The sequence below is a fragment of the Microchirus variegatus genome, assembly GCF_963457635.1.
Source record: "Microchirus variegatus genome assembly, chromosome: 22".
Lineage (NCBI taxonomy): Eukaryota > Metazoa > Chordata > Actinopteri > Pleuronectiformes > Soleidae > Microchirus > Microchirus variegatus.
In genome coordinates this window covers 7,499,182-7,520,514 of record NC_139823.1, presented here as the reverse complement: position 1 = coordinate 7,520,514, position 21,333 = coordinate 7,499,182, and the positions used below count along the sequence as shown (strand labels likewise).

Sequence of the window (21,333 nt, the reverse complement as noted above, 5' to 3'; positions counted from 1 at the left end):
TCAACCTCTTTAAATTAAAAATTTGGAAGGACCAGTATGAGTTCTATGGATTTTGGGAGTTGATAAACACCATTTTCCTCAATTTACCTGTAGATATACGTTGATGTTACCAGACTACTGCAGAATAAAAGTGATTGAAAGAGAAGAAGGGCTTAGCATTAAGGTTCAGAACGAAGTGCAAAAGTGAAAAAACAAAATCCAGATAAAACTCAACTGTGTTCAAACCACCACCAAGTACAGATGTGTACATTGAGGAAAGAAAGAGGCACTGAAGTCAGATCATTCCTGTTAAAAGGTCCGTTTCAGTAACTCAGTAGCTGTGGATTCTCAAATTTGGTCAATTTAAAGAACAAAAAAAAATATACACAAAAAATGTATGTAAATATTTTATTCGATCATAATTGAAAATGTCATCACCTAAAATTTTGTATTCAAAAAAAAAAAAAAAAAGCTTGTTATTTTTTTGTAATAAGCGCAAACTGCCTAAAATACATTTCTGGTGAAGGTAAAAAAACAAAAAAAAACAACATGCCAGTATTATCCCGTTAGAGGAAGAACTCAGACGATCAGTGAGACAAAACCAGCACAGGTCAACACTCAACTGGTTTAGACCATGAAGTTCAAACATATGAAGACATGAATTTGTGGCTGGCTTTGAGTAAACAGACTCCTGATCATCATAGTGAGATGTGACGTGACTTTACTGTCGACTTCTGGCTGCATTTGGCGTCATTATTAAATATACAAAATAAAAAGGACAAAACAAAATCTATAAGTTAAAAATAACATTCAAGTTGTATAAGACAAGGCAATGAAAACTTCTTTTTTTTGTTTAAACAATATGTACAATATTAACCATCTGGTAATGTGAAGAAGTAAAAAAAAAAAAAACAGTTTGTAGCAAAATATCTGTACATTTAGGAAGGGTTTTTTTTGTGTTTGCGTACGTTTTCTAATGACACATTAGATGGAAAACATGAGCTTTAAAGGAATCTTTTCAGTGGTTAAATACTATACATTAAAATTACAAATAAAGTGAGTAGACACAGTAGCACGGAATACGATTAAACCGATTAACCCGGGGGAATGTGGCGCTAAGTTCTGTCCAGTTTTGATGATGATGATGATGATGATGATGAACTCATCCAGTAGCATTCAGGGGAAATTGTTTGTGCAGTTTTTATGCTTGGTAGAAAATATGTTTTCATTTGTTCCCAGAAACCAAATTGTTGTTATATTATATATATATGTATATATACACATATATATATATATATATATATATATATACGTATGTATATGTATATGTGTATATATATATATATATATATATATATATATATATATATATATATATACGTATGTATATGTATATGTGTATATATATATATATATATATATATATATATATATATATATATATATACATACACACACACATATATATAAATATAAATGGACGGTTCAGTTCCGCCTCCTTTTATAGATAAGGAGCTACAGAGGCAGGCGGTATAACGAGGTCAGATTATATACAATTCACATTATTATCCTGGGCTTAATCTGCAAAATATGTCTTCTTTTTTTTTTCTTTCTTTTTTTTTAAATGTACGATACATTATTATTGTTTAGTACAAATACAGATTTCACTTGTCTTTCTCTCTGATCGTCAGCCCTCTGTGGTTTAAAGATGAATGTTTGAAGAATGTTTGTGAGAAAACGGAGAGCACCAAAGTGTACCCAAATATTCCCCAATGTGTGAAGACAGTTTTGAAGACATCACTATAAGTTAGTAATACCTGTAACAGCTGAAGGGGGAGGAGAGGGACACACATCCATACATTCTTCAATATCTCCCCGGGAAGAGTCTCTTTACGTGGCTCTTTAATCCACAAGTCCAGTTTTCCACGTCCCAAAGTTAAAGCCTTGTCAAATCGTATTGCTTTAAGCAGATTAATAAGAATAAAAAAAAAAAAAACAGAACACAGTGCGACATTAGACCACAAAAATAAGTTCAGGCACTTAGTTTGTCAAAGGTTTTTCGAAACAGACCTTTAAAATGTTCCCATACATCTCCTCTGTCCTTCATGGTGAAAAGCTGCTACTATAGCACAGACGTGGAATATTCTTATGTAATCTATATACATACTCATCTCTCTGGTTGCTACGACACTCTCGCTCTACATCCGACCTTCTCGTCCCCCCTCTCTCCCCTCTTTCCTGACGTTTCACATCCTCCCTCCCTTCCTTCCCTTCTCTTCCTTCCCTCCCAGCACATCCTCTGCTCCCTCATCACATGAAAACTTCGCCGTTGTTCATCGGCCGCAGGTTCTGATCATCAAAGCGTCTCCTGACGCTCCTTCGCACAGCGTCCGCTCGCCTGTAAGGCTGATTCCTCAAGTCTGGAATAGAAAGGAGGATAGAGGAGGATAAAAGAGCTGTCAGTCATCTCGTCAGAGGCAGTTTGATGAGCACACATGCTCAAAGTGCTGGTGGCCTGTCTTTCAAAGCAGCATGAGGTCTAACGCACAAGGAAAAGAAGAAGAAGAAGAAGAAGAAGGCCCTAAGGTCGACTGTCTCTGGGTATTACGACAAGACGAGCCACTGTGCTGTGACTTGTAAGCCTCTAGCTCATGGAATCAATAACAAGAGATGAATAAAGGTCTAGAAAGAGAGGCTTTCTTTGCACCGTATGTACACATTTACATTATCGAGAGGATATAATGAGGCGGAATTTAAGACAGTGTAAAGATGGAGGGAGGTAATAAAGAGATGCTTGCCAGGTTTGGGACACATCCACCACTACAGGAGTGCTACTGGAGGACTTCCTTACCCTCGAGTAGCCATTGGGAAATTTAGTTATATTATTCTTCTTTAGGGCTAGATGAAGAGAAGACAAAATAGAGGTTAAAAATATATATTTTTTTTTTAAAAACTGCGTTTTCACACTGGCTTTGCACAGTGAGCGCTGCGAGAGCACGGCAGCAGTGGCAGCGCGAGAGGACGCAAGCTGGAGAAGGTTAACTGAGACGAGAAGAGAGGATGGGAGAGAGAGAAAAGCTCATTTTCTTTCTTTTTCTATGTATATGTGTGTGTGTGTGTGTGTGTGTGTGTGTGTGTGTGTGTGTGTGTGTGTGTGTGTGTGTGTGTGTGTGTGTGTGTGTGTGTTATTAAACCCTGACTGCTTTGCAGAGAGGACACCAGCAGCAAAAGTCAAAAGTGCCCATTTCAAACTTCCAAAACAGAAAATAATCATATTTAACAGCATCTTCACCAACAACAAAAAAAAAAAAAATAAGCATGCACGAAGCCAGAGAAACAATGAATTATTTAAACATAATTTCAGTTGAGAAATTGCTAGTAGCACACAGAATGCACCCAGTAAGGTAACACTTTATAATAAGTACACACTATTAGCATTAGTGAAGCATTAATAAATATTGAATTCCTGATTTATAACGCATGAATACTCATTAGTATGCAGTTTATAAACACGTTTTACTCGTGTACTGAGCGACTGCTGGACACACAGACAGAGGTTTGTTGGAGGTGGATGCTGATTGGCTGCTTGAGTACAGCAGCTATTTGGATGGAATGAGTAAAACATGTATAACTGCGTTTATAACCGACATACTAATGAGTATTCATGCGTTATACATGATGGATTTAATATTAATTATTAATGCTAATAGTGTGTACTTATTATAAAGTGTTACCCTAAGGGATTATGTAGATGAGGACGTCATGCAGCGCGTTAGTAAACCAGCGACACACGTGACACAGACGTGACCTGTCAGCTCACAGGAGGCAGGAAACATCATCTGTGGACTAAATGGGAAAGAGCAAGCAGAGGTGCATTGTGGGAGGAGGGGAGAAAAGTAGCAGCGGCGAAGTAGCCAAGCGTGCGAGAAGCTGATGATGTCATGATAAACACACAAACATTTGTTTTTCTGAGTCAAACAGTGATTGAACACACACACACAAACACACACAAAGGCAAGTTATAATGCCACAGGCACACATACACATCAGACGTAAAGTCTTCCGCCACTAGATGGCAGCACCCAGCTAAACATTTCATTACAGGCACACTTTCAAATCTCAAGTCAGTGACCCTGGAGATGAGGAGTTTCCTCTGTGACATTATGGTTTGCCATGGTGGATGAAATAATATGCAACCGGGTAAGAGAGTGAGAGAGAGAACCGTTAACCCAACAACACCGTGTCATGCTCAAGGGCAGGGGGAAAAAACAACACACACAAAAACAACATGCACTTGATACACGTGTGCGTCTTCAGTCCGACGTGTGAGTGGAGTTTGACGGTTAAATAAACAAGGGTGTGAAGAAGAAGAAGAGGAAGAGGAAGAAGACATGCAAAAAAAGAACATTTTTGTTCCAGAAACCTTTGAGAGAGAGAGGGTTCTATAAGCTTAGTAATGGTACTCCTCATTGAGGGCGGACTCGCAGAAGAACCGAGAGCCGCGCTTGGCGGTGCGGGCGGTAAAGGGCACGGTCTTCAGCACTGCATTGAAAACAACAGGGGGGACAACAGCCAGGACAAGACAAGACACACACACACAATATAAGAAAAGCAGATTCCTACAGCGGGGTTTAGCACTGTTAGCACTAAGCAAATAACCCAACAACAGCATCACGATCAAGGCCGGGTGTAAAGTTTCTGATTATATCACTTCTGTTAAGCCACTTCTTGGCTTGTGGTAACAGTGAAAATCAATAAAAAATGATTTAAAAAGTATGCACAAAATGTATTAAAGGGCTGTTTCACCCATTTTCTTCCCACTTGGTCAAATTAAGCATTCTATTAGAGTTGGAATCGATTTTTCATATATTTTACTCATAAAACTCATGAAACTTGTTTAAACTTATGTCACTTTGATGTGATCTGTGGAAATTAGTAAAAAAAAAAAATTTTTGGGTGAGGTGGCCCTTTAAATACGGCAAAACTGCTTTTGCACTACACCATCTACACATTCTGTCACCTCGTCATACGTTTTCAGTATATCATATGTGATTTTTCCAAAGTAACAATAATTTGGTCACTGTTTTATAAGAAGGTAAGTTTGTTGATTTGTTGTTTAAAAGCATGAACCATTAACTAGGTGCTTACTAACATGCATATAAGTCGCATACTAGCCCTTTATTAGTAAACATTAAGCACGCATTAACACCTTATGTCGGTAAAATCTTAATTCATGTCGTAATAGAGGTAGAATAAGGTTATGTAGAATAAGGTTTTAATATGTGCTTAATGATTACTAATAAAGGGCTAGTAATGCTACTTATATATATTAGCAAGCACCTAGTTAATGGTGAATATATGTTCTCTAGTCTAAAGTGTTACCATTATTATGCTTTTTTTTTTCTAAACATCAAAAACAGTATCATCCTCTAATATTCAAAATCAGATATACAGTATATAATGGAGTACAAGTACATAATACAGTCAAAAATACGAGTGTCATAAACTGAAGACATTTATAATATATGATAAGTGCAAGTATCTCTGCATTTAATCACTAAACTCTGATGAATTCGTATCACTTGGAGCCAGTTACGACCCGGCCATGTCTACGTACACACTCAGTGTTACAAAGCCACGAAGAAGCAGATAAAGAAAAGCAACGATCATGAGAAACATCGGAGCTGATCGTCGTGGATGGAGCTGAACCGTCAGTGCATGTTTGTACTCATGAGGTCTGGTTCTCAAACATCTGACAGCTGCATTTAGACAGAGCCAAAGGTCTTTGTGTTAGTTGCTTTGGAATCTCTTTGTTAAAGACTGAATGTACAGCACAGGAGAGGACCTTCATGCACAGCGCCCTGTGTGTGTGTGTGTGTGTCACTGTGTGTGTGTGTGTGTGTGTGTGTGTGTGTGCGGTCACAGACGGCAGCAGCCAGGCCCGGCCGATGACGTTACCTGTGATGATGTCCTCGATCGCTCCGTCTTTGCCCTCATAAACGTGGCGACTGTCTTTCACCTGTTTCTTCCTCAGCTCGTGGATCAGCTCTTGTTGCTGCCGCTTGTTCTTATGGGATGGAGACTGAGTGAGAAAGAAAGACACACACACACACACACACAAACATAGCAAAGACATCAATGACATCTTTTTAGTGAGTCAAAGGGATAGTTCAGGTTTTTGAAGTGTGGAAGTATAATGGCCACTTTCGCCTCTACACGGTTTGGTTGGTTTCCCATTACTATAGTACCTCCTCAATGTGGGCGGAGTCATCTCAGCACGGCTGCATGAAACTGCTGCAACTTCGTTTTACTAGTGACTAGTAAAGCAGTTGTTTTCATTGTAAGTGAATCATTAGAATCAGTTCATTAAAAAGATTTGTTCTGTACTCTGAACTGAGCACGGACTCCGTCTGACACAGTTTCAGCAGTGTTGTCGCTAAATACACCAGACTCCTCTGGTAAATATTGAGATTTTAGACGTTTCCTTGCTAAATGTTGGAGATTAACGCACGTTTTCAGGATTTTTAAGTCGTTTTAACTGATCTGCGGTTCGGCATTGTTTGGTTCGATTCTCGTGTTGGACGTCACGCTCATGACTCTTCCTGTGACGGCACTCTGACCAATCAGTGGCTTCCAGACTGACTCATAGTGTCGGCTCTGCTCGCTTGGAACCTCACCAGAGCAGGTACTATCTCTAATGGAAAAGCAAAATAACCACGCCGTGCCCAGACGAGGTGAGTCCGGTGAACTGCAATACAAATTGTGCAATGTTTTGATGCAAATGGAGACAGCAGAGAAAACATGTTGTAGAAAGCCCAACTGAAATAACACAAGTGTTTACGACGCTGTCAGACAGGCTTTGGAAAGTACGTGCCAGACAGCTGATCTGTACAAGACAACAGTCTGTACTGCTGGGTGTTAAGAATATTATCAGTTGACACGTTTTCCCATTCAGTTCATGTGTAAATCATATCATGGATGAGGCAGAGAGAGAGTGATCTTACCTTCTGGTCTTCCTCCATCATGGCTTCTTGTTCCAGAAGTTTCTCCCTCAAAATCTGCTCCTGTCTCTTTCTCTGCTCATTGTCCTCTTCCGCTTGCTGAGGAGATTAAATATTCAAATCACGTACACGCAAGCACTGATGATAAAAAAAAACAGTAATAATGTTGCCATTTTCTAAAACTTTCACAATGTTCAACCACCCGATTTTTAAAAACACATCAACATCCAAACATCTGCAAACCTAAGCATTGTGAGAAGATTGCAGTCATTAAAACAAAAGGACTGACACACAGATGTCCTGGTAAGGGAAACAGCAAACACTTGCAGAACGTCCCAGGCTGAATTCAAGTTCATGTAATAAACATGTTGATCAAGCTGCTGCATCGAGGAGAATATGAAAGCATAGAGGCTCAAATCATCAACACACCAGAGCAACAAGAAGTGCAAATGTTATATTTGTTAATAGCTACCAAAGATTGATCATTTATTTGGTAACGCTTTCTTTTACAGTCCCCTAATTACCAGGTATTTACCTGGTAAATTCATGGTAACACCAAAGTGTTACTAGGTAATTACCAATGGTAATAAGAAAGTAAATACAGTGAAACTGTTGCCAAAATACTGGGCATTTACCTGGTAACTATATAGTTAATTATAGCGTGTTATTACTGCTGTTAATAAGAAGGTATGTACAGCTAAACTATGGCAAAACTATGGTAAATGTAAGTGTATTATTGGGTTATAAACTGGTAATAAGCAGGTACCTAATTACTAGCTATTTACCCAAGGGGTAATCTAACAAACCTAACCCTAAAATTGTGTGTAATTACATGGAAACAAGCTTGGCTTTCTTTTACAGTACAGTTTTACTTTACTTACCGAGTACATTACCGTGCATTACCCAGTATTTTGGCAACGGTTTCACTGTATTTACTTATCTTATTACCCTTGGTAATTACCTAGCAACACTTTAGTGTTACCATGAATTTACCAGCTAAATACCAGGTAATTAGGGGACTGTAAAAGAAAGCGTTACCATTTATTTTACTTTAAACCTTTTTGATACAGGAGAAAACATGAGCATTACTACTGGCCTAACCCTAACCCTTTGACCTTAACCTCATCCTAATCATACAACACGTCTTCACCTTAAAATGTAATAATTCATGTTATGGGGACTTGGTTTTTGTCCCCAAAAGGTTAAGAAAACCCCATAATGTGACTGTGCAAACATTTTTAGGTCCCCACAACATGAGAAAAAACACACAAACACACTCACACATACATGTTTGCAGAGCAAAGTGAGGACCCTGATGGAGATAATGCATTTCCTAGCCCGACCCTAACCTTAACCACCACAACTAAATGCCTAACCCTAAAATCAGGTTTTAACACCCAAAACGCCCTTTAATTTCCCAAAATGTCCTCACTATGTATTGTTTATTAGACTTTTGGTCCTCATAAAGCAACAAATACAAGAACACACACACGGATACATTAGCAATAACCAGTTAATACCCAACTCTAACCCTAAACACAATTTAAATCTTGGCCCTAAACTTAACCAGTTCCTCATAAATGAGTGTGTGCCTCATAAGTGTTTATGTGAGAGAAGGTCTTAAAGAGGTAACACATACAAGCACACACACACACATGTGCAAACACCTTGTTTACACGACACAGAGGAGCATTTTTAAGCATGTTTTACGAGTCCTCTCTGTGAGGCCATGAACTGAACCCTGAGAAAGGTTGACTTGAACTACACTGAGGTGTGCAAGAGACAACGATTCAAACTCACCTTGTACGCCCGAACGAATCGCACAAACACGGGGAAAAAGACGGACGGCGGCGTGGTTTTCGTGTTCTCCCCGAAGAATTTCACCGCCTCGTCGAAGGCGTCCTTTCAAAGACAAAGACAGTGGCTTCACTTAGTAGGAGTACAACAAAGTGAGTGTAGGGCTGGGTGTTGATTCAACTTAGTACGAGCTGATCCAGAGGGAGTTGCGTGCGAATGTTCACCTGTGCAATTTTGGCGTCCTCCTGCAGCTTCTTCAGCTTGCTCTCGTTGTGTGTGATGAAGTCTTTGAGCATGGTGTTGTGGCCGTGCATGCTGTACTCTCGTTTGGTCAGCTCCATTCCTCTCTGCAGCTCCTTCACGTCCAGCAAAACGTTATCCAGCGAGACTGTGAACGCAGAGACAGACTTTATGAGCGCGGGAGCAAAGCCCAAACTTTAACTAAGCCGAACAATAATGTGGAAATCTTCAGGAGAAACAGATTTAACTGACTCACCGACGGCAGCTTTCTCCACATAGTTCAGCTCATTGTAGAAGAGAGAAACTTGCGTATATTTCTCCCTCACCACATTGGCTATGTAGTGCAACAGTGTTAGCTTACGGTCCGTGGACTTGGTGTCAAGGAGCTGTAAAGTGAGTCAAAGTAAAGATTAAGATTGAGTTGAGTGAAGTGAATGGGGAAAAAAAGAGAACTTTGAATTTGAAATGCAGAAGGAAAAGCCATTTGAATTCACCAAGTCTAGACTTTGCAACTTGAATCCGTACACCGCTCCTCTTTTGCTGCTGTTCATGTAGTTTCCAAGAGCCAAAACAATCTGCAGAAGAGCAATAAACACACATGTGAAACAGGAAATCATGCATTAGGTTTGATCCACACAGAAGTTATTATAACTACTTCTAAAAGCTTTAGGAGTTAAGTTAATGGCAACATGGCTTTCTTTAGTTTACTCAGGTGAGTCCAGTTAATATTTACACCTACAGCTACAGTTTATCTAGAGAAGTGGCATTTGCAGGTCTTTGAAACAGGGGAAGTTCATTTCAGGTCCAGTTATTTATACATAAATTCTGCAAATGAACAACTAGAACAAGGAAATGCGATAGTTATGTAAAACTTCAATGCTATCATATTGTTTTTTATTTACAGTGTATATGTACAAATGAAAATGGGCTTTATCACCAAGCAAATAACACATGATGACCAGCTGTTTGTCCACAGACTTCCCTCGCAAAGCCACACAGGACTGAGGCAGAAAAGGCTCCGAAGTCATGTGTTTTCTGCAACGCAAGAAACTAGTTCCGCCTTTCAGACAGTTCCTCCAATCATCATGCAGAAGCCCACTGCTCCACTGACCCAAAGAGAAGCTTAGGCTTCCGTGGAAGTGACGGTTTTGCCGCAGTTGTCTGATAACCGTCGAGCTCACTGAAAAAAACCTATTCTGTGCCGTCCCATAAAGAACAGTTGAAGCTGAACTTCAAGTTGTTTTAATGCGGAGGCTGCTACAGGAATACACAAAAATCATGCAAGACGATCCGTCATCCGTGATAAAAAGCTATTCTGAATGAACTGAAAAATGTAAAGTCTTAGAGGTATCGCCCCTGGTCTAAAGTCTAAACTCCTGCATATCAATGACCTGGGAGAACCTTCACAGACGTACCTCCAGAATCTTCTTTAGCTTCTGTGATGACTTGATGGACACTGATGCTGCAATGACGGCATGAAGTTGCTGCGGGGAAAACAAAGTGGAAGACTGTGAAGACATGCGAGTTCAGTGCAGCATTTTCTGCACCGCAGCATACATCTCAGGTCCCAAAACATACCGGCGTGAGCATCTGAATGCTCTCCGAGAAGTTGCCGATGAAGGCCATGATGGTCATCTTCTGCATGAGCCGCTCGATCTTGCTGAACTGCATCATGAAGCGGTCCTCGTTCGTCAGGCTCTCCAGGGGCTTGCGCTCCTTCTCGAACTGTCGCAGGACTTTGATCTCGTTCTCCGTAGGCTGGAAGCGCATCAGACACTCCACAAAGTCCACCGGCAGAGCCCGGAGGTCGAACCTGGACAACAGGAACAATGTCAATGATATCGATGATTTGAAAAAAATTGTCATGAATTTACTTATTAAGTTTTCATTCTGTTTTTAGGGGACTTACAGCTGGATGCCCTTGCAGATCTCCTCAGGGGTCTTGCCTGCTTTCCTCAGCGTGATGGCCAGGTTCTTTGCTCTGTTGGACTCGAGCAGAGAAACCTTGCTGGGTCCCTTCTGCATGACCTTCTGCTTGGTCATGTTGAGCTCAATCGGCGCCCCCTGGGCTTTCGTCTTAAACATCTCCTCAAACTCATCCACGTTCAGCTCCTGAAAGACGTCAACCAGTTCTGCTTTTCATCTCGAGGACTAAAGACTTTGAAATTGTTCAGACTCTCAGCGAAGGGGAAACATCTCACCTCGAGTATTCTCTCGTCGTCGATCTCGTTGAAAACCGTCCCGTTGATCTGGTTCGGTTTGAGTGCGACCCAGTTGAAGACAGGCATGCGGAACTTTGTCTTGATGGGTTTCTTGATCTTCACAGCTACATGGAACACAGGTGAGTTAGCGGTGTATCTACTGAGCCGCTATCAAAGAACACACACACATATATTCACGGGCATGCAGGTGACAGGGGACATGAATATGAGCTTTAGGACACACAAAGATATGACTCTCAGATTCTAGCTCTGCTTGACATCTTAAAACCGTACATTACAGTCAGAGTGAAGCCTCTTTTAACTCAGGCAGGAGGACAAAGTGTATACATGTACAGTGAACAGTGCCCATGGTGAGGATTTCCTGCCTGGACGATGACAATCTATTGATGGCAGAGACAGTGGTGACTATTAGGAAGTTAAACAGTATCATTTTCTTTCATCAATGAACCACAGCAGGTCTGTGTGTCTCAGCATGCAACAAAAAACACACACACAATATGACACACAAGTGGCAAGGGTGGATCATGCAAAAGTTTGAAAACGGATATTTTATCACATAAGTGAACTGTGTTGAAAATCTAACCATTTTCAAAACTTGAGGGAAAGGATGAAAACGTGTGGGGAGAGAATGGTTAAAAAAAATTAAAGAACTCCAATGGGCCCGCGTAACCTACAGAAAAGTTTGATGGGTCCCTCTGGTTGGCAGAAAAAAAAGAAGAAGAATCAATAGAAAGAAATTGGCGCAGTTAGTGATAAAGTTTTGTACACATACACATCTCAAACACTCAAGTCTCAGGAGTTCATGAGGTTGAGCGTCATAAAAACCCATAAAAACTATGAAACAAGTTTTGGCATGAAAATCACCTGCACTGGAGGAATTAGTCAGAGCTGTATCTCCTTGCAGCTACTGCAGAGCTACGTGCATTATGACTGCCTGCTCTTTCAGTATTTTTATTCGTATATAAAGAAGCTATGGAAGTCTGTTTCTGCCCCAGGGGGATATAGGTATAGAAATTATGAGATAAAAAGTCTAAATTATGAGATTAAAGTCTTAATTATGAGATTAAAAAAAAGTAGACATAAAACAAAAAGTCATAATTATGAGATTAAAAAAATTGAAAATATTAAATAAAAAATCATAATTATGAGATTAAAAAGCCAAATTATGAGATCAGAAGTCGAAATTATGATAAAGAGTCATGAGATAAAAAAAAGGTCGAAATTATGAGATAAGATGTGCGCATGCGCCTCAACGCCAATGTTTGTAATGGCACTTTCTGTAACAATGGGAAAGTCTCATAATTATGACTTTTTATCTCATATTTTCGACTTTTTATCTCATAATTTTGACTTTTTATACCATTTTTTGTTCTGGTGGAAACAGGATTCCATAAGAAGTGGCTATGTTTATTATCACACACAGTTTTACCTTATCCTGTATAGACATGAAGCTGCTTCTGCGTGTGTTTGTGTGTGTCTTCTATTGGAAGAACTTACCAGCTAACCCAGAGTTCATGATCACAGTGGGTGTCCCACAGCCAGGCAGTGGGGGCGCCATAGGAGGAGGTGGAGGAGGCAGATGCGCTGAGATCCCAGGTTGAGGAAGAGGAGGAGGAGGCGGAGGAGGAGGAGGTGGAGGTGGTGGAGGCGGTGGGGGAGCCGGCGGTGCTACTGCTGGCGGAATGCCTGATGATGGTCCATTTGACACTGGGAGAAAAAGAAAGACAACAGAGTTAACATTTATCAATTTTTACATAAAGTTTCATTTAAAAACTAGAAAAGCACTCGGAGAGCGTAGAACTCCGCCAAGTCAGGTCTTTTCAAGCAGCATTTTTTGGGAGGCTGGGTGGTGTAGTTTATATTAGCTACTTTTATAATACTATTAGAGTTATGTTAATGGGTTCTTAGCTTAATTTTGTCAAGGGGGAGGAGGTAGGGGGTGAGTTTGAGGCAGTAAGGGAGGAGATGGAGGATTGGGGGAGGCAGAGGAGGAGGAGGAGAAGACTCTGGAGCAAACATGCCTGCAACAACTCCGACATGGTTTGGACTGACAGCTCCACTCAATCCTCCAATGACGGCACCTGGCACGCCCGGCACACCCGGCACGCCGTCCACGCCAGGAGGTGGTGAGGGTAGAATGGAGATGTCCCCGTCTCCTTTCTTGTGGATTTTGATGGTGCCCTGCTTCTCCAGCTCATGGATCTTCTTCTCCAGTTTACTCTGACGCTGGATGGCCTCGTCTTTCTCTTTCAGCGTGAGCCGCAGAGTGTGCACCTGCGAGCTGGTCTCTTTGTAGACAGACTGTGTGGGGAAGACACAAGAGATTAAGAAAGTAGGATTGTCAAGGACTCACAAGATAAGACCGTCAACGGCACGAGCAATCGGAAATGTGCATGAACAGTTCAGGGAGCGAGTCTGACCATGAGGGATTCAAGGTCTTTGTTTCTTTGCATCAGCTGCTTCTCCAGCTCCACGATCTTGGACATGGCCTCATTCTCTGTGTCCTGCAGCTTCTCCGTCAACTGCAAGAACAAGAGAAGAGAAGAACAAGACTCAAAACAATGTAAACCTACTTTGAGGTTGACAGTTAAAAAGCATTAGATCATAACAAATCTCATGCCGAGAGAAAACTATGACGACAAAGAAACGTGACAGCTGCTTCGCACAGATGACATGGCACCTGTCAGTTCGTTGTGCTGTCGATGTTACTCAGCTTTTGACAAGAGAAGAGAAATGAGGATGAGGATACTGTCTTATAGATTTTCATGTCAGTAAGGGTGATCTCACATGGGACATGTTCTCCTCCAGCTCTTCCACTCGCTCCAGAGCAGCATTTTTGGTCTCGGCATCCTCGAGGAGAGCTCCGACGTCAAAGACGTTATCCAAGTATGCCTGGATCTGAACCTGCAGCTTATCGCTCTCCGTGTGTTTTAGTTTCTGAAAAAACATCCAGAAAAGACGATCGTTTAGCAAAAGCAGAGGGTGAAGAGAATGTATTATTCTGGTACAATTTGTCAATAACCAAACCATTCCTGTTTTCATCAGTTAAAAATGATTCAATCGTATCTGTCTCTGTTTGATTTAAAGCTCCAGATAGAGCCCTCATATACTAAAGTTGTAATCAAATGTCATTCAAATTAGGGTATTTATGTCCATGTTAAATTAAAGATCAATTGTGCAATAAAGTAAAAGAAATAGAAACAAAAAAGACAGTAAAAAAAACATAAACTCAATAAGGTGTAGTAGTGCAACATTGTGGTCTGATTGAAACCTTCCAAATTTGTGGTGTTGTTCAACTTTCCTTTATACTAAACCCACTTTCCGCACCTTGACTCAAATTTCCCCTCCTGGAGCCTCAATACGTGTGTGTGAGTCTTTGAATTCAGTCTTACTGCAAATTTGTACCAACTGTTTTGTCTTTTTTTATCTCATTATTATTACTTCATGTATTGTAATTGCCTGATTTGATTGTTCCAAAGCTCTTTTAAACCTTGTTTTTTTAAAACGTTTATTATTACTATTACACTTGCAGACTCACCACCTGCACAGAGGCAGGAGATGAGGATTTACAGAACTGACTTTCCTCACATAATTATGAACAGTTTTTCTGCAGCTGCTGCAGTGACACCCACTGTGTGAGCTGACAACTGAGCTGGACGTCATGTACGGATGCTCTACTCACGTCTAAGTAGTCGTCCAGACTCAGCTTGGTGAAGTCGTACTGTAGATGAACCCTGAAGTTCATGTCCTCCACCGAGTGCACGGCGATGTTGATGAATTGCATGCAGGCCACCTTGAGAACACAAAGAGACAAAACACAGTTATTACCTATTTACTGTGTTACTATCCTCTCTATAAGGACATAAGGAATCCAATGTATTGTAACAATTAGATTTACCATGCTATGCTATAATATCCATACAGGGTAATTATTTCTCAGTCATTTTAGTGGAAAACATCCAGAAAATACGGGAAACAACTTATTTTTCCGGAAAAAAACCACCAAAAAAATGTTGTGTTATGACTGATGAGTCCAGAGGACCTACTGCCATTTTCTGCTGCTAATGTTTTGTGCATATTTGAGTTGCTTGGCCTTGTTTCCACATCAGAGGTATAGATTTTTGCCCATAATTTGTCCAGGTAAACCAGTTCTGGTCAGACTAACCACTACTACTCAAAAGAGTTTGAACAGCACATCTTGAAACCCCAATCTGCTTTAAAATCTTCAGTGATGTAGTATAACTGTCTTGTGTATTGTTGCTGTATTTGGTCTTGCTATGGTGTATGACCTGTGTGACACGAAACTGTCCTTGGAAGCAAAGTCTGGCTGTTCCTCAGCTAATATTAAGCCTCCTACACAGCTGTTTCTCTGTCAGTTAATGACTGTGTTCTAACCTACATCTGAAAGTGATGATCATTAAGATACCCGTTTGGTATAATTAGTTAATCATACACCTGACTATTCATTCATCGTCTACCGCTTTAGCCTCTACATGATGGTCTGTGTGGAGGCTGCTGTAGTTAAATCCCAGCAGACATAGGGCAAAAGGCACAGTGCAAAAGGCACAGTGCGCCCTTCTGCAACAACCATTCAATTGAGAGTGTCGCATTAACCTCTGCATGTTTTTGGACTGTGGGAGGAAACCTGAGAACCCGGAGAAAAACCCACGCACACACAGGAAGAACTGTACTCGGCCATGTGACCCTACACCCGACTATAATCCAACAAATCCCCCCTGCCTTTGTGCCTTTGTGGACCTGCTACGAGGCAAAGGGGCGGTCACACCAAATATTGATTTGATTTAGGTTTTTCTTCTGTCAGCTTACTTTACAGTATACACAGTGCGTATGTTGCCACAGCTGCCCGAAATGAACAGTTTCTGAACGATTTCTAAAATATGTATGTTTTAGGCGGTCTAATATATTTGTTAAGCACCATATATATGAAATAACAATTATAGTAAGTGGATGGGAATGCACAGTATATAGCGCTGTCTCTCTGAATGCTTTTATAGATCATCCCTTTTAATTAAATATCTATCACATTCACATACTGCTTTGAGATGCGTTTATGTTCTGTCGTTCCTTTAATACCACTTCCCCTGAAGTTGTGTGTGTATAAATCCCCATGATCGTGTTTGCATAGCTGCAGAGAAGCTTACGCAGCAGATGAAACGGATGAAAGAAACGAAAATCTGCCAATTCCAACTCCATTGACTGCATTTTAGAAGGCTACATAAACAGATTGAGGAGGATCACTTGCCAGTGTCTAATGTACACACACGCATGCACGCACACACACACACACACAGAGACAATGGCTTGATGAACCCCTTGTAAGGGGCTCAGTTGTCTCATGTGACATGGAGGGGTTTAACATAGGATGTTTGCTCAGGAGTCACAGAGGTCAGATTCAAGGTCCTATTGAAGGTCTGTTAAAACAAAAGCAACTGTTCCCACACACACACACACACATGCACTGAGTAGCTTTGTGTGCCTACATCAATTACTCCACTTTGAAGGATAAACACACTGAATATTTCTTTTTTTTTTTTTTTTTATAAAAGTGGAGGAGGCAGCGGGGATACTTGGACACATATAATAATAATAATTGTCTTTCAAGACACTCAAGGTTACTCCAAAATATGAAATATTTGTAATACTATGAAGATGTCGGGATATGGGACACATTATAAGCCTAAATTCTTGAAGGAAAGCTGAAGAGATCGAAAAAAAAAAATAAAAAATACTGCAGTATTTGTAAAATGGCTAGTAGAAAAAAATAACTACAAACAATTGCTATAAACCTATCTCTCTTCAGTCTATGGAATGGATCACATTTTTGCATTCTTTAATCAGAGGTCCAGAGGATCTATGGGATAATTTAACTACCTTTCTTATGTAACACTACTAAATAAAAAGTAAAACTAAATAAAAAATTAATTAATTCATTAATTTATTAAATAATTAATTAATAACAGCCTCTAAGTGGATCATAATCATAATTTTCATGATAATTTTTTTCCTTGCTGTTGTGAACCAATATTTGTTCAACGTCCTCATTGGAGTACCTGCACTTCCAAACCATCTGGAAACCACTGATTTATGCTTTTTGTTAAGTCATCACAGCTGTGACACTTGTGCAGCTCCCTGTACTCTCCTGTCTGACCTGTATAGATAACAGCTGCTTATCAACACTCTACGGCAGCGGTTGAAAAATCAACCAGACAGACACCTTCAATCTCGAGCTGCTCAGCTCACAAAAGACAAAAAGACAAGTATAGACATATGGTTTGACTGTTGAGATTGCAATTTGTAAGTTAAGGAAGTGCAGTGCAGTGCATACCATGAAGTCAACGTTGTTGTCCTCATTTTTGAAATACTCCATGAGCTTCTCAAAGCGCTGCTCCTCCTGACATACCTGCAAAACAAACCACAGCATTCAATTAACAGAAGTCAGTATATAAACTCTTCACTCAAGTCCAATCCAATCCAGCTTTATTTATAAAGCACATGTGTGCATCAGAGATAAATAAAAATATATAAACAGAAGACCTAAAGTGGCACAAGTCATATCTAGTAATTAAAAATTAAGATGATATCTTGATAACTCATCATGATGTTGCAATTAAACATATATTAAGGATGATATTGCACATCAGTAAGGTAAGAAAAGGAAAAGTGTAAAATTAATGTGTAAATAGCAAATCAAAAAACTGAATCAAAATAATGTAGTGTAGACAATTGTAATTAAAATACTAGACAAAATGACATATAATTAAATGTTGAATGTGTAGAAATATTGTTCAGCGTTGGGCAGTTTGAGCCAGTTTTCTTTATCATTTTAAAATAAGGGAAGTTAGAGAGCCCTGATTTAGAGTGACTAACGAACATGATCAGTTATTCATGAGCTACTTCTGAATCATTCTTTCATGATACAGATCACACTGAGCATATTTGTTCAGTATCAGTAGCTTAACAGCTTGAACTTCAGTCGTCTTCTTTTTTTAACTCAGTAAAAACCATTTGGGAGACAAAAAAAGGGGGTGGTGGTGGTGGTGATGGGAAAGAGCGAGACATGCGTGCAGTTCAGACAGTTCGAGTGGAGGGCAATGAGGGAGACGGAGCGTGATAAAGAATTGAGGGGACAGGAAAAAGTAAGTAAGAGGGGTGTGTGTGTGTGTGCCTAAAAAAAAGTCTGAATAATGCACCCAAGTCACTTGGCAAATTAGATCTGAATACATTCTATTTGAGCGTCACTTAGCAAGAAAGATAATAATAAAAGATACCGGCAGCCTCCCACTATCATGATGATTTCTCAACCTTCGATTGATTAGGAGGAGAAAATGATGGGAGGACGACTAATGCCAATGTCGCTGAGAACAACACTCAATATTTCATTCTCTGGCGTAAATATTACATTAACTGCAGACGGCCCGTGTTTGTGGGGCCGTATGCTACAAAATGGAGCGGCTGTTAGTGCCCACTCATGAACCCCATACTCCCTTTTCTCCACCAGTCAGACAGGAAAAGGTCAGGGCAAGGTTATGTGTTATGTTTATGTAGCAGTATCTGACACACACCTCCTGTGTTATGTCTGTTATCTGTTGACCAAGGGTTTATTTCTATGTGCTACTGTTAGGTGAGGATATGACAACTCTGCAAGAGGAGAGCATTCCTCCAGGGCTGAGTCAAAGTTGGAAATTGCAGTTCTAATGTAATGATTATTCATCTCCTCCGACTCTCAGCTCCTCATGTGTGTGTGTGCAGCTCTTACCTCTTTAAAGTTGTCGAACGCAGAGAGAATAATTTCATGTCCTCCTCTCACGAGACAAACTGCCGCCAGGAGCTCCAAGACCAAAGCTTTAGTCCTGAAAAACAAGGAGCAAATAAAGGCAGGAATGCTCAGTAAATGACAGGTGTCAGGACTGAACAAAGAAACTCAATAACCTTCCATTTTATGCCAACACTGACACGCTGAAGTTAAATCTATCTTTATGCAATTTAGCTTTATTACAATTCATATCATTTCGATTCCTTGTCTTTTTAAAAAAACATTAGTGAACATAATTACATAACTATCCTGATATAGTAATTTTATGAGATGGGGAAAAGTTAGGATAGAGCACCAGAATTTAATCTATTGAATTACATTAGATTAAAATATATATCTTTTTCAGGCTCAGGTTGGCTAATAAGATCCTTTATTTATATTATATTATATTATTTATAGTTTTTTATTTGTCCCGCAGTGGGGAAATATACATCGACAGTAAAGATGAAGATAACACATAATAAACATGCATTACCAAAAAAATTTACAATTTATAAAGATATTAAAACTAAAACTATATTTAAAAAAAATTAAAATAGAGTGTAGAATGCAGGATTTCCTTGCGCTGGATGAGACACAATATAACAGTTGACGCAAAGTGGTTTCAAATACTTCAGAGGAAATCCTGAAGTGAAAAAACCCCCTGACCCGCACAGAGATATGGAGGCCGCCTCAGAGAGGAGCTTGTGTGCCAGCAGTGGACTGACCCATCTGTCAGGGTAGAACGTGGCCCTGAGCTACAGAGACACTCGTTCCCTTTCAAATTTGGCTCCAAGTTAAGGAAAATATGTTTCATTTTAATCCAGTAAATCAAACAAATCGCTTCAAATTATAAAACATAACTTTTAAATATAAATAAACTGTTGTCAAATCAGCTCCACACGACTGTCTGACTTATAGTGGCGTTAAGATCCCACATTACCCCGGCAACATTCCAGCACTGCATACAGGAAGTTCTGTGTTTTATGTCGAGACAAAATGGAGGCAACAGCAACATTGTGCTAGTAAAGCAGCTGCAAACATGTTATATTATGATTGGAAACAGAAAGAAGTGGCCATGAAAAGTAGTCAGCGCTACTTTCAGTTTTTCATCATTTGAGTTTTCTGCTGCATTATTTTCATCTGCAACAGACAATAAAATTCCACTTTCATCTTTAAAACATTTAGTGGAGGCAAAGATTTGCGACCGTTGCACCTTCTTTTAACCATTTTTATTTTTATTTGACTGTTGTGAATTGCTTAATATTGTTTGTTTATGTGCCCCCCCCCCTCCTTTAAATAAAAGGTAAGATAAATAAATAAATAGCATCTTTTCTGTTCACAAAGACTAAAACAGAGGCAGAAAACAACAAAGTTATGCACTGCAGTTTTAAATATTGGCCATACTATTTGGTTTGAACTTACCTTGGATTTTTGTTGTTGAGACTTAGTGCAATTTCATTCACAGCATGTGGGTGGGACATAACCATGTTGAAGCCATACTGGAAGATGAAAAGAACGAGAACATGGGAGAAAGACGAACAAATTAGCTAAGCCATTATAAAAAAAATAGTGAATTTGCTTTTGTAATATAAGTGTCAGAACATGAAATATGTGTGGTTGTCAAGTGGTGTGGAGGTTCTGACCTGGTAGTTCATGATAGCACGTAGGCACATGATACAGACATGGACGTCATCTTTTTTACACACCAGTCTGGAGTTTTTCAGAGTTCGTCGGCTGGGCAGGGTGTTACAGCTGGAAAACACACAGAAACAAAAACAAAAAGATTTGACTGAGAAAAGGGGGAAAAGGACTAAGTGTCAGGTCTGCGCTCATCTGAACACAAACAAGACAACAGATGCCATGAGTGAATGCTCCCTTGTTACACACCATCTACTTCATATAGGGAGGCTATTAAGCTGCCATGCCACCTTACACTAACACACAAAGGCCATAAAACCTACACAAAGATGTCACTTACAGCTAACACAACAGACGCGAGTCATTTGCATGCAGCGCAGTCAGCACCGTGATAGTGCAGCCTTATGTCAACAAAAGCAAGGCCTTTCCTCCCTGTGCAACTCTCGCAAATCAGCGAGAAACTCACTAAATAATACGCAGAAGCCAGTCAGACTAAAGCAAAACCAGTCAGTCAGTCAGTGTTTATTTTCTGTCACAAGGTTCATTACCAGCCCGAGTTCAGGGGAAAAATGTGTCTTCAGGCTACAGATAGTCAGGCTGATTCATGCCAGGTCTCACATGTCTGAAGGCCTTCATTTCT

General features: G+C 40.0%; 1 protein-coding gene across 3 annotated transcripts in view; it reads right to left on the bottom strand.

Moving 5' to 3' along the window:
* Positions 1–2,289: 2,289 nt before the first annotated feature.
* fmnl2a (formin-like 2a) overlaps positions 2,290–21,333 on the bottom strand; it is a gene marked incomplete at its 3' end in the record, with an annotated part of 55,557 nt that continues 36,513 nt past the window's right edge. Inside the window, exons 7-26 of one of the 3 annotated variants that reach the window (XM_083908918.1) lie at positions 20,699–20,807; positions 20,478–20,554; positions 19,017–19,110; positions 17,586–17,660; positions 14,922–15,032; positions 14,027–14,176; positions 13,660–13,761; positions 13,207–13,540; positions 12,737–12,946; positions 11,219–11,343; positions 10,927–11,129; positions 10,596–10,830; positions 10,433–10,501; positions 9,512–9,592; positions 9,274–9,403; positions 9,002–9,165; positions 8,781–8,882; positions 6,984–7,079; positions 5,938–6,061; positions 2,290–2,399 (exon numbers count right to left, since the gene is read on the bottom strand). In XM_083908918.1, the coding sequence (XP_083765044.1) occupies positions 2,290–2,399; positions 5,938–6,061; positions 6,984–7,079; positions 8,781–8,882; positions 9,002–9,165; positions 9,274–9,403; positions 9,512–9,592; positions 10,433–10,501; positions 10,596–10,830; positions 10,927–11,129; positions 11,219–11,343; positions 12,737–12,946; positions 13,207–13,540; positions 13,660–13,761; positions 14,027–14,176; positions 14,922–15,032; positions 17,586–17,660; positions 19,017–19,110; positions 20,478–20,554; positions 20,699–20,807 (2,701 nt within the window). The remainder of the gene's footprint in view (positions 2,400–5,937; positions 6,062–6,983; positions 7,080–8,780; positions 8,883–9,001; positions 9,166–9,273; positions 9,404–9,511; positions 9,593–10,432; positions 10,502–10,595; positions 10,831–10,926; positions 11,130–11,218; positions 11,344–12,736; positions 12,947–13,206; positions 13,541–13,659; positions 13,762–14,026; positions 14,177–14,921; positions 15,033–17,585; positions 17,661–19,016; positions 19,111–20,477; positions 20,555–20,698; positions 20,808–21,333) is intronic. The other 2 variants (XM_083908919.1, XM_083908920.1) reach the window with 2 other exon arrangements.